The following is a 13254-nucleotide window of genomic DNA, read 5'->3' on the forward strand; positions in this document are numbered from 1 at the left end:
TCTTATTTAACATTCAAGTAAATTCAAATAAAAAACAACTAGAATTCTCAGATTTCCTTTGAGCATAGCTGGAGAAAAATGCTTTTGAGTGGGCAACGAATCTGGTTGGCAGTGCATAAATATTTAGACAAACAAAGTACACATAATTTGGTGGCGCTGCAACAACCCCAAAACCAGCTGCGCGACCACTGGCAAAATATGCTGCCATGTGGGCGTGGAGCGGCGACCAGAATTCCACAGAACTTTATCCATTAATTAAAATTGTTAGCATTTTCTTGGCGTTGTGCGGTTGGCTGCTGCTGCTGCTCCTGTTGATGCTTCTATGGAATTGCAGCTCGGCTGCGCCTTGGAGGAGCCACTGGCAGCCGCCATTTCGAGTGGCATTAAAAGTAAATACATAAACAGCTGCGAAAACATTTACATAGCTAACTGCGCCGCACTTGCGGTCTTTGCGGCCAGCCAAAAATAAAAAAATAAGATGTACAAAAAAAAGCAAGAAAACAAATATAAAATATCTCATAATTTCTTTGCTCAGGTATTTGCTGGTACTTACGTTGCATAAATCGTGCTTTTCGCAAAACTTTTCCATACTTCAAATATCATAATAATTTTTAATGGCAAATAAATCTCGTTTAATGTAAACGTAATTAAGTGAAACTGAGAGTGGAAATTAGTCAGCTTTGAAAGATGTTATATGAAAACTTACCGGTTGAGAAACTGTCAAGATATAGTTAGTTAGCTAGTTATAAATATATTACTGTAATAAGATGAATGTAGTCCAAGGTCCAGATAAGTTGTCCAGGCGATCTTCAGTTCCAGACCATTTTATGGAAGCTTCTAGCTTAGCCAAAGGATTTTGAGATATGTACGAAGCAAGAAAGTTTGGTTAATAGTTTATGGCTAAAAATATTAATAATTAAACAACAAAATTACTTATATTCTAACAAAAATACAAATATTTAGTCAAATACCTTGTGACCTAGCAATGATTCTCGACTTTCCTTTTGCCTTTCCTGTCTTCAGGGATCGCTCCAGGGCTGAACCACATAAGCTGCTTCTTCCGCTTACCTCTTATTCCTCATTACCTTTCGTGTTCTTCGGCCAGGCTTTTTGCTGCAATTATTAATTTAAAAACTTAAATCATTTAAAGTAAGAAAACTCTCCAATATGTTTTACCCTCCTATCGCCATCCACACATAAAATCCCCGACAGGCCTCTGCCCCCTTTTTTACCTTTCTTTATAATTATTATTACGTCTGTGGCTAATCTGAGAGTCTGCTTAACCTAGACCAACTGGAGCTAACCTACCTTTCGATATGCCTTAATGACCGGAATCAGTTTGTAGTTGCATCAACTCTTAATTGGACTTAAGACTCTGGGCTCTGTGTGTCTGTCTTTATGTGATTTATTAGAGGCTTTTGCGGCAAGTGCAACTGAGCAAATGTTAAAAGGATAGCTGCCAATTCATTAAGAGGACATCTCGAGCGACTTTCGCAGCGCAACGAAGACAAAGTTCTTTTTGGCAATTAATGTGCTTGGCAAACACCCAAGCCACCCATCAAGTGCAGCAAGCTACAAATGATAGAATCAGAAGGGTCTGTAGCTGGACCTGGACCTGGACCAGGAGCTGGGCACGCGGGCGTTGGCCGCATAAATAGTTTTGCGGCTTTGACTGATATGCGGGCCAATAAAACTAATGAGCCAAATAGTTGGCGGTGCTTTGTTGTTGTTGGCTGGTTGAATTTGTGGTGGCTTCTTTGCCGATGTCTGTGGCACAACCATTTGGCAAATTGACTGCGCAAACAAACACACACAAAACAAGAAACAACAACTAAAACAAAAACCAGCATCTCCGAGCGCAACTCAAATGAATATACGCAAGTCCAATTAAATGGTCATAAGTAATAATAATTCCGCTTTGATTTGTGACTTGCGCTATTCACGGCGATTTTCTATGGCTCCGTTTGCAGCGTTGTGTTCAAATGTCAACCAACCCACCATAAAATCCACCCCCCATTCGTTGGCCAAATTAGTTAATGAGTACATTGCCAAAAGTGTGTTGCATGAAGAGAACAAACAGACCGGGTATAGTATAGTTAGGCATAAGACATATTACTTCAATTAGCTGCTGACTTACATGACATATTTGAACTCTGCATTTAACTTAACTTACGAAAATACTTGTTTAATTCCACATGGTCAAAGATCAAAAGTTTTCATTTAGAAAGACAGATAAATCATCAGAAGATTACTGGCGGTAACTGCATATGAAGATGATCCCAATTTGAACCACGAGCAGGAATTGTTTCTACACAGATTCAATGCTGTCTTGATGAATAGATAGATACATGAGACATACTCTAGTATAGGATCATGCACGGATCGCTTGCTGAAATCCAAGACAATTCTGACCACGTTCGTAACATGAGAGTCGACATTTAGTTTGTGATCAAGAATGGCACCTAAACCTATCTAAGTTATCAAGGTATAAAGAAACCAATTTGGGAGGGCCTCTATCGAAAGTCCTTATCTTACATTTAGAACAGTTTAAATTTAATAGGTTGTCCATTCTCGGTTTGTAAAAGATTTCGTCGCGATATCTTAAAGGAACCTCCGTGAGTTCCAGTTTTTTCCTCAAGTCCCATTTGTTATCTAAATTTCTTTCAAGCTGAGAGCAAGGCGTATTTTCAATTGTTTTTAGATTATTTGAATTCCTTGGCTCTGGTAAATTCCTGCTGCTCTGTAGTCCTTCTCATGGCATATCTCTGCGGCACAGTTGGGTCAGCTGCTGCTCCAACCCCCAAGAGAAAAGGTTCACAGCAGCAGCAGCAGCAGCAAAAAGGCGTGAGCTTATTAAACCTTGGCCGGAACTAGCTGGCTGTGCCATCAAATGATAATAATTCTTGTTGTAGGTGGTCTCAACCCGGGCTAGATTTACGCACCGTCCACTGTGAGCAGGAGGTGGAGAGATCCTTTTGCTGTTCTAGTTAAGATATTTTATAAGTGTATGACAACGTGGGCTTAAGTCAAAGGCGCCAGCTGACACACACACACACACACACACACACACACACACACACACACACACACACACACACACACACACATGCGCACACATTCACACACATGCCCAAACCCTTGGTGTCTGCATCTTCTGCATCGGGCGATTATTATTTATTTTCTTAATTACGTCTTAACATCGAGCATGAAGTGGGGCCCAGGGACGCTGGGCACCTGGCCTGGACGCCGCTTTCCATGTCTGGCTCATGTGCCAGACGATACATGGAAAAGTCTTTGCGTGGAAAATTGTGCGTCTACTTATGAGCAGGGGGTTAGGAAGCGGGGAGTACAAGTCGAAAGCCCGCACATGCTACCAGCAACCAGCTCTAAGCCTTCCCTTCATGCCAGCGCGGCGCACAGCATCTTATCCCGCACACACGCCCCGCACAACTGCGACGTCTGCCCCCGCTGTCAGCTGTCGTTTGTCTTGGGTCGTAATAAAAAGACTTAACAACGCGAGTTGTTTAATTATTATTTATGACACTCGGCGCTGCAGATTATTGCCCAAAAAAAGGAGGAGCAGCAACAGCGGGCGGAAGAGCCGGAATGGAGGCGCATAGATTGGAAGATGCTTTGATTTAGTATCCCTCCTCAGCCAGCTCCAGCTTCTGGTGCTGCTGCGACTATTTAAATCAATTGTAAATTCACATTTCATTTTTGGCTCAATCTCAATTCATTTTCATAACATCCAAAAACTTTTCCCCCCCTCTTCCGACATTTTCCATTGCCACGCATAATTTACGATGATAATTATGGCAACTGCGAATTACCCCCAGGGGAGCGCCACGCCCAGCCGGGGCGACTTTTGGCTTAGCTAATGGTTCAAGGTGTGCGTCTCGGCATCGTTGCCAATGTACCCAATGTCCATTTGCCTGGCCATGTCCTGCCGTGCGGCCAATGTAAAAATGATAATCCCATTGTCAGGCGATAATTCAAAAGTTCCATTAAATATTCACAAGTCGGCTGCTGGTATAAATCTGACTGGGCGCCAGTTAAAATAACCAAGAAATATTGTAATTCTGGCCAAAAAAAAAAGATTTATGCAAATTCACGGCCAACATCAAGAACTGAGTGCGAAAAGAAATTCCAACAGCCAGAAAAATAGACTCAGCCTTGAGGTATGCAATGAATATGCATGCGTATTTAGGCCTGTGCGTATGTGTGTGTGTGTTGGCCACGAGGACAGAGTGAAGGACATGAATTATGCCAAGTCCTTCGCTTGAGTCGCTTAATTGGCAACGCTTTACCAAAGCTTTTTTGCTGATGCCGCCGAAGACGCTACCAAAAAAGATTTGCTCATTAAACCGCCAACATTATCATTTGGGATGTGGTTTATGCAGGGCTAGAAATCATGATACTGAATTACAATTAAGAATACTAGCCGACATAAGTCTTTAGCCGGTAGAATGGATTAATTGATTCACAATAAACTGAATAAGTCAGGAAAGCCCAGCTCTCAGTTTTAGGAACCCAGGCTAGGGAACCGAACTTTATGGAATGGCATTGGCTTAGTCCATGAAGGGAACCGCTGAGCTCTACTCAAATCTATATACTTGCTGGGACTATAATAAAAAACTCATTCCAAGCTCATTTCTGGTTCAAGATTCCCAACGCAAGACTAACACAGGTGGAAACCGTTGATTCCAACACTTGCTTCTATATGCGATACACTTTAAACATATTTTTAAATACAAGTGTGATGGGTAGATGTTATATCTAAGATTGTTAGCACAAAACGTTCCACGGACAAAGCCGGGCAATACCCCCTAGCACTGTATTTGGAAAATAGTGTATATTCTTTTTAAAGGCGCAGCTTCAAATAAAACCTTTTCATAAATTGTTACGCATAAACCTAGTAACTGTCTGTTGTAGATGTGTGTAGGTGTGTGTGCAGGTGTGTGTTAGTGTGTGTGTGGCATTGTACGCCGCAGGTACACATTTCATAAAACTAATACGAATTGATTTATGGCGCTGCGCCTTGGCGAAAGGCTTGCGGCGCAAGCTAAAGACGCCAATGGAGCTGGGAAGCGTGGGGGTTGGAGGTGGGCATGGCCAGAGGGAAGAGGAAGGGGAAGTCGCGACTTAAAAATGTTAAAATGCCACTCGGCATGCTCGTGCTTAAGACGCTGTGCCCCCGTTTGCATGGCAGAGTGGTTGCAGGCGGAGGTCGGGGGTGCGAGGGGCACGGCAGCTAGTACTTTGCTATCAGTGCGAATAACAGTAAATGGCTGGCGTCTTTGTCTAAATCTTTGCCAGGCGGCTGTCAGTTTGTGGCACATTGAGGCGGAGGGGGCGGAAACTTTTCGCGTGGCACGTTGAACGCTGAGAATGCTTAAGGTGCAGCCCTTTTGCCAAGGGGGTGCAGGGTATCAGGCCGGTGGACGGATGGGGGAGGCGGTGCCTGCCTCTTAAGCTTATAATTCATAAAATGTACAAAAATCGAAATTTATTGCTATTTAAGATATTTGTGCTAAGCCGCTTTGATTTCGCCCGAGCTGCGAGCTGCGAGCAGCTCGAGTGAGAAAGGTTTTCTGTCCACAATTAAAGCACAGTCAGAGCCAAAAGTTGTTGTTGGCCTTAAAGTCGCTGGCAGTATGCAAAGCGGGCTGCTTTATCTACTTTTATGTTTATGTGTGTGCCACTTGTGACGTATCGTCTTGCAGATAGAAGTAAATTGTTTTTGCCAGCCCGCCCCTGCCCGCCCCCTGCCCGCCCTCTGCCCACCCACGCCTTCTGGCTGCTAACAATAAAAATCTAATTTGTGGTTGGCATAAAAAAAGTAAAAACGATGTCGTTGGGCGTCCAACTCTGATGACGATTGGCATTGTGGACCGATTAGAATGAATCATAATGTGGCCTCTAACTTATCTTTATGGCATCGGGTGTGTGCGTGTGTGTGTGTGTGTGTGAGTGTCAAATACTTAGCTACATTTCTGTGCTAAGCTATCTGAGGAGCTCTGGACAGGCAGTCAGATAGTCAGCAGGAATTGCCAGCTGACTTCCGCTCACCTGAAGCTGGACAGCAGCAGGAGACGGTGAGGGGCGGGGAGGGGGCAAATTCACAATTTGCTTTATCGCGAGTTCTGTCACAGCCGCTGGCAGCAATGGGCGGCTACGAGGCAGGGCGGCGCTTATCTGTGGCCACCGCAGCTGTCATTCAAAGACATACAAAACTTTCTGGCTGCACTTTGGCTGCGAGAGTGCATGGATGGAGGAGGAGCGAGTGGAGGGATTTCCCGCTAAGTAAGTGCGGCAATAAAAAAAAAAAAAAACGAAAAATAAATAAAAAGCACTTCTTTTCTTATTAAAAAGCAGCAAGAAATTGCCCATAAAAAAAGCGAAACGAGGGCCAAGCGGCAGGAATCAAGAGTCACCCAGATTAGATGAGAGAGAAATTTGAAAATCAATCCATTAACAAAAGCACACAGCAGCAGCAGCAGCAGCAGTCAAGGACCAAGGTTGGCCCGTGCGGCATTAACTTGTGATTCCAACTGTGCGAATTCCCAACGTTCTGGCCAAGGACAACGCGCGGCTTTGCATGGCCCGAGCCGCTAATTATCCCGTCGCCAGGCGCCTCATCTCCCACCCAATCAATGCGCTTCATTAAAACGCCAGGACTCTTTCTCTCCCTCTCTTTCCGTCCGCTCCTCCCACCACCGGCCCATTATCTGTGCAGTTATCCGCGAGCGCGTGGCTGCTGCGGCTTCTGCTGCCCGGGCAACCGAATTTGTCGCTTGACGAGCCTGACAGACCGCATTCAATAGTTCAAACTTAACGTGGGCAGGGGTTGCGGGTAGGTGGGGGAGGCGTTGAACTGCCTGGCCACATAATGTCGGGGCGCGCGCTTATCAGCCCGGCGTTGCGCTGACTTCTACATTCTACTTCGACGATTTCGTGCTGCTTCTTCTTTGCGCTGATTGCCTTAAAAGCAAAGCGTCAACTTATTTATTGTATTTGGAAACGTTGCTAACGCTTTTCAAAATCATTTTCTCTTCCTTATACGCTGCCTAAGGGTAGCTCGAATATATTGATTAGCTTGGCACAGTAGATGACGTTGTAGAAATATTAATATTAGATATTTACCTATTGATTCATTTCAGAAAATTCAACCTCAAGATATATATTAGATATATAATCACTGATACATTTTAGAAAATTCGAACTTATCAAAGAGGCAGATAATTTATATAAAAAAATATAAAAAACATTTTCTCCAGTAGTTGAATATATTTTATATAGGTATAGGGTATATAAGTATACGTTTATATAAGAAACTTAAACAATTTTTTTCCAGTATGCGTTTAATTTTATAGGGCATACAATAGTCGAAGCACAGTTTTAGGACTTTCTTTGTCACCTTAGTTTTTTGTGTGTGACATTGCGTTCTATCCTCCCTTTCCTTTGGCTCTACAACACAAAATATGTTGCTGTCAACACGTCAGTTTGGGTTGTTGCTGTCTGTGTTGTCGTTGTTGTTGTGGTAAATGTTGTTGGTTGTCCGGATTTTTATTTGCCAGTGCATCTTTTATCGCTCTGTCTGAGCGAAAGCGTCGTTTCTGTTTTGCGCACGCTTCATTACAATAAATCCGGTTAGAAGGTGTCTGGCAACATTCTGCAGCCACTGTCGAGAGGAGAGGAGAGTAGAGTAAAAAGTTGAGTAGTTGGCGTGCATCCACAGCTGCCGAGTAAGGGTAATTTTAATGCCCTATCAGTCGGTTGTATATAGAAGTTGTAGTTCCTGCCTCCCATAGTCGCACATTTCGAGTAATTTGCAGTTGCACTTCATCACATGCCAGCCGAAGTCAGCGTTAAGCGAGGACATCGCGACATTTTGTTAAAGCTTGCTTATTTTTATTTTATTTATTTCTTTTCATTTTCCAAGATTTTGGCGACAAGTGAATGGAGCTTCCTTTTCGAGCATTGAAAAGATTTATGCTTGAATTGTTATTTAGCTGAGTTCGACTGAATTCAATGATTGTAAAAAAGCTGATCGATGAAATATATATATATATATAATATATATACTAAAGGCTTAAAATCATAACCTCAAGTAAACTCCATGTTTGATGTGGAATATATAAGGGCATTAATTGGAAGTGCGAGAATAACTTCTTATCTATTCAAACTGATGAAAACCTCTTTTGGGCTGATTGAAATTGAAATTTGTATCTGAGTTCGACTAAATTTAAAAATTGTAAAAAAGCTGATCTACGAAATAAATATAATGGACATATATATATATTACAGGCTGACGAAAACGGAGGAAAACTTTTATATTAATGAGCGGAAAATGGGGAAATCAACATTTACTCTATTCAATTTTTTATTCAAATTGACGTTAACCTTTTCAGGTTCGAAAGTAATTTTATTGAGATTGACAGTTATTCTTAATATTTCATATTATACAGCAAATAGTTAATTAATTGTTAGTAAATTTCACATGATAAGCCTTCCAATAAAGGCTCATCAATCAATTATTAAACTTGACCGAAATATTTTTGTTAATTTTGGCCAAGCGGTATTTTTTTAGTTGCTTTACAACACACTTGGCGAACATGAGAGAGGGAGAGAGAGCTGCAGCCATTGACCAACACTGAGCGCGCACTAACGTTATCAGGGTCTTATCTTATCACAAATGAAACGGTCGCCGTAGCGGCAGGTGAGTAATTTGTTTCATTCAGTCAGTATTAGGCGACATTGGGAAGACATTGCACATAAGAAAGAAAGAAAATAAGTCCTAAAGCAAGTGTTTGGCAGCCCTAAAAAATGTAGACTTTTATTCAGGCCCGCAATTTACACAAATCACGCGTTTCAGTGTTTCGAAATAGTCGAGAAAAAAATCGCAAATAAAATTCAATAGTATTTTTTTTTTTATGTGCTGCTCGAGTGCTCCGTGTTTTGGGGTGCTCCAATTTCATATACACGCTTTTACCCTACCCCATCCCGAGCATCGATAAGATAAGCTCTGAGCGTTGTGGGATTAGAAAAAGCCATTACAAATTTTTCAAGCAGGTGAATAAATTCGTAGCGTGACGTCACTAATAAGCCAAAACTGCGAATTCGGGCTAAAGCGACGCAATTACCAAATGCGTATAAGCTAAAATCAAATATATGTAAAAAAAAACGCTCGATTGTGGCCGCTTTTTATGTGATACCCTGTACGCAAAGTGAAGGGGGGATCGTCATTTTGCGTAACGGGTAGAAAGGAGTTAGACGACGGACGGACGCTCTATAAAAGCTAAAGCAATATGCTTTATATATATATTTCATTTTGTCATGCATTTTATTTTTACAATTTTTGCTATATACCCAAACTTGCATAGATCCTCCCTTCCTTAACCATATCGTTATTTTGTTTAAGGCAGCATATATGTATACTGTATAAATGTTGTTAATCAGACGACGAACGGACTGTCCATAAGAGCTAAACAGATTTTTTTGACATGCCTTTTTAGCTGTAAAATTTTTGCTATATTCTCACACTTGAATAGATTCTTTCAAGCCCAAACAATTTCATAGCGATCGCACAATAAATACACAACATATGAAAGAAGGCAATTTTTATAGCTCAAAATAATGTACATACCATATAAAATTTGTGCAGGGCATTTGGCAGTCGAGCCCTCTCGCCAATTGGCTACTCGCTCTGATAACGATAAGACCTGAATAAAATGCATGCGCAATAAACAGACTATCAATTGTGGAAGGGGACCCCACAGCTGATTGCACTACATTTATTTACTTGTTGCTCCTCTCTTGCTTTGCAGGCATGGCACCACATCAAATGCAGCCGCTGCTCCTGGTCCTGCTGATGTTTATGGTGGTTGCTGCCGCCGCCGTGGACTGCCCGTCTGCGTGCAAATGCAACTGGGTGATCGACAGTCTTTATGCGAACTGCTCGCGACGCGGTCTGCGCAACTATCCCGACTTTGATAGTTTGCCCGTCGAGCATTTGGATCTGTCGGGCAACAATTTTGTGGAATTTCCACAACAATATGCCGATATTGATTCGCTGCTGTATCTGGATCTATCGGATAACCATATAGCCAGCCTGGCGGCAGATGCGCTGATCGGTTTCGTATCGCTCCGCACTCTGCTGCTGGCCAACAACTCGATCGTAGGCTGGCAGCAAATCCATCCCCATGAGGCCTTCAAGTATGCGCCGAGTCTAAAGCAGCTCAGCCTGCGGGGCAATCGGCTGGGCAGCTTTGGCGGAGACGATGCCAGCCAACAGCTCAACAGTCAGTCGCTCACCGAACTGGATCTGTCCATGGCGCAAATCAGCTCTGTTGGTGGCGATCTTTTGGTCAATCAGCTGCCCAATCTGCAGCGTCTCTCCCTGGCCAACAATCAGCTTGGACAGCTGCTGCGTCTGCCGTCGCGCAGCCTGCGGGAGCTGGACATGAGCAACTGCAGCCTGCAGCGCCTGAGCTCGGCCTTTATTGAGGCTCTACCCAGCCTGGAGGTGCTTGATTTGTCGCACAATACTGCCCTGCAGTTTGGCAGCGCGGAGGAGGATCTGATTGTGTCCTTTGAGTTGCGCCGCCTCGATGTTTCCTACTGTAATCTGGACCAGATCGATTTGAGTGGATTGCCGGCGCTCGTCGAGGTTAGCCTGAGCGGCAATCTGCTGCGAACGGTGGATCAGCAAAGTTTTGCCAACAATACCATGCTGGAACTGGTGGATCTGTCCAAGAATGTGCTGCGCCTGATAGGAAATGAGGCATTTAGTCAGCTGAAGCGGCTAAAGCACCTGAACTTGGCCTACAACGAGATCGCCTACCTCGATCGCAATCTTATCATCGGAAACGATGTGCTCCTAGAGCTGAACCTAAGCCGCAACATCATACAGAAGCTGACGAAGATTGTGTCCAATTCGGTGCGTCTGATCAACATGAGCTGGTGTGAAATAAGCTACATCGAAGGCAACGCGCTCTCCGGCCTGTCGGCCATACAGAAGCTGGACTTGTCCCATAATCTGATCAGCGATATACCCAATCTGATGCGCTCGGAAACGCTGCAACAGCTGAATCTAGCCAACTGCAGGTGAGGTTTTCAACAGTGCAAATTTATGTTTTATATTTCGTGTTCTTCTTGCAGGCTATCCACCATACGGAACAGCAGTTTCCGTGGCTTCCCAGAGCTGGCGGACTTGCATTTGAATGGCAATCGACTGACCAATCCCATCCCACCAGTATATTTCCGATCGAACAAGTTTCTGGATCAGATCTGGCTGGGCGATAATCCCTGGATATGCGAGTGCCAGAATCCTTTATTTGTCGAGTTCTATGACTTTCTGACAGCCAAACCCGCCAAGGTGAGTGGAGCAGAAGTCTGAATTGGCACACACACCGCATCCGTTTCTCTCTGCAGCTCAGGGATCGTCACCAGTTGCGTTGTGCCTCGCCTGCGATGTACTATGGCAACCTATGGGATTATGCCTGCATGTCCGACTGGACGGTGAGCGTGCGCAGCAGCAGCGGGGAGAAGGTCTGGTCGACCATAATGCTCAGCATTCTGGGCCTGGGCCTGTTGGCACTTTTGTACGGCTGCTTCCAGAAGTTGATGCGTAAGCACAAGCAGCGCCAGAATCGCAGGGAGTACGATGAAAACCACGAAGAGCTGCGACGTATGTAAGTTCTATGCCCAAAGGCAAGGTCGAAGCGCAACATTTTTATGCACTTAATCCACAGACGTGACATCAACGAGCGCATGCTGCGTGAGGAATCGACGACCACGTTGCAGCAGGCGCAGGAAATCAGCTTGTTGCCTTCGTATGAGGATGCACTCCGCATGCCCAAGCTGGAGCGGCCGGTCAAGTCCATGTTGGATCTGAGCGTCACCGAGCGCAATCGCAAGCAACTGCGCCGCTCCCAAACCCAGCCAGACGGTGAAATGTCTGCCGGCGACGACGAGGAGCTGCAGCTGGATACACGTCAACGATTCCGCAGCGTGGAGATGCTCGCCAATCGCGACAAGGAGCGTCGGGCGCAATACGGACCGCATCGGCGCACCGGCTACATGGAGTACAGCACGCAGTCGGGCAGTCGACGCTTCAGCATTGAAGACTCACGTTTTCCGGCCGCGCATTTAAAGACACAGAATCTGCAGAGCGCCGAGCAAATTGGCAACTTTCAGAGCTATGAGAACAGTCCGTATACGAAGCGGAAGCCCAAGATAGCCGAGATACCGCCCTTTAAGCGGATCAACATGATGGCCGACAGTGTGGAGTTTCTCACCGATCCCGAGTACGAGGATCTGGGCGCCAGCAAGCCGGGCAGCCCCTTTGCCAAACGGAAGCCCAAGCTGCCAGCCAGCGTGCAGGTCAGCGCCCAGGTTTACACGCTGGAGCCCAATCAGGCGACTCAACTGGATCCGGCTGTAGAGGATTACTTTAGTAGTGCACAGAAGAGGGCGCCATCCACGTCCACCATTGCCAGCGATTTTCAAGAGCTGGTCGTAGCGGATATCGCTTCCATTGCCGATGACGAGAACCGATCAAATCTGTCCACCTCCTGTGCAGAGCTCGACCTGGAGCGCGGCAAGCGCAAGAAGCGCAAGAACTCGGCGAGTCGTCGGGTCAGCGGCAACTTCAGCGCTGCCGCCGCCGCCGGCGACAGCTCGTCTAGCTTCGCCAGCGATGGCGAACGTAATGTCCAGGTCCACAAGCCCATGAGAGAGACCCTATTTTAAGCACTGAAAACGACAAAGCATATGCACAAATACTTATTCCTTTCATTTGCTAAGCCGAAATCATATGTTTGTATATAACTGTCAAGACTTATTTAAACTTCATATAACAAACGCATCCTAAGTAAATAAATCAATCAATCGATCTACTTAATACAGATGGCTGTTTACGCTGTATTCACACATTTTTCAAGAGCGTGTATCAATGTTTTGAGACGCAGTGTAAGGAAGTACTCTTTAACATATATACATATACATTAGCATATTCATAATTATTAATTTTCAATCTTATGGAAGGAAAAATGACAGAAATGCGAAGCAGACATTTTATTTCAGCCAAGACTGTTACAGGCAATGGCTACCAAGTGTGGCAAGATTGTTTAAACTTCACATAACATAAAACGCATCTTAAGTAATATCAATTTGATCTTCATGCAGATTCCTTTTTACACTGCATACACACATATTTCTATAATGTGTATCAATATTTTGGGCCGCAGTGTA

General features: G+C 44.5%; 1 protein-coding gene and 1 long non-coding RNA gene across 2 annotated transcripts in view; one reads left to right on the forward strand and one right to left on the reverse strand.

The window, feature by feature from the left end:
- Positions 1-13254, reverse strand: part of LOC116650862 (uncharacterized) — a 41378-nt gene continuing 28124 nt past the window's right edge. Inside the window, exons 2-5 of the long non-coding RNA XR_004303878.2 lie at positions 972-1113; positions 707-900; positions 554-657; positions 1-447 (exon numbers count right to left, since the gene is read on the reverse strand). This is a non-coding gene — a long non-coding RNA (uncharacterized lncRNA). The remainder of the gene's footprint in view (positions 448-553; positions 658-706; positions 901-971; positions 1114-13254) is intronic.
- On the forward strand, positions 8757-12908 carry LOC6636372 (insulin-like growth factor-binding protein complex acid labile subunit). The gene is made up of 5 exons (XM_002059865.4): positions 8757-9072; positions 9828-11106; positions 11161-11377; positions 11434-11693; positions 11754-12908. The coding sequence occupies exons 2-5, from the start codon at positions 9830-9832 to the stop codon at positions 12751-12753; spliced, it is 2754 nt and encodes a 917-aa protein (XP_002059901.1). The 5' UTR covers positions 8757-9072; positions 9828-9829; the 3' UTR covers positions 12754-12908.

This window comes from Drosophila virilis, chromosome 5, assembly GCF_030788295.1.
Source record: "Drosophila virilis strain 15010-1051.87 chromosome 5, Dvir_AGI_RSII-ME, whole genome shotgun sequence".
Lineage (NCBI taxonomy): Eukaryota > Metazoa > Arthropoda > Insecta > Diptera > Drosophilidae > Drosophila > Drosophila virilis.

Coding starts and splice junctions, on each gene's coding strand:
- LOC6636372 (XM_002059865.4), top strand. CDS start 9,830: ATGGCACCACATCAAATGCAGCCGCTGCTCCTGGTCCTGCTGATGTTT. Junction 11,107..11,160: donor CTGAATCTAGCCAACTGCAG/GTGAGGTTTTCA, acceptor TTCTTCTTGCAG/GCTATCCACCATACGGAACA. Junction 11,378..11,433: donor TGACAGCCAAACCCGCCAAG/GTGAGTGGAGCA, acceptor TTCTCTCTGCAG/CTCAGGGATCGTCACCAGTT.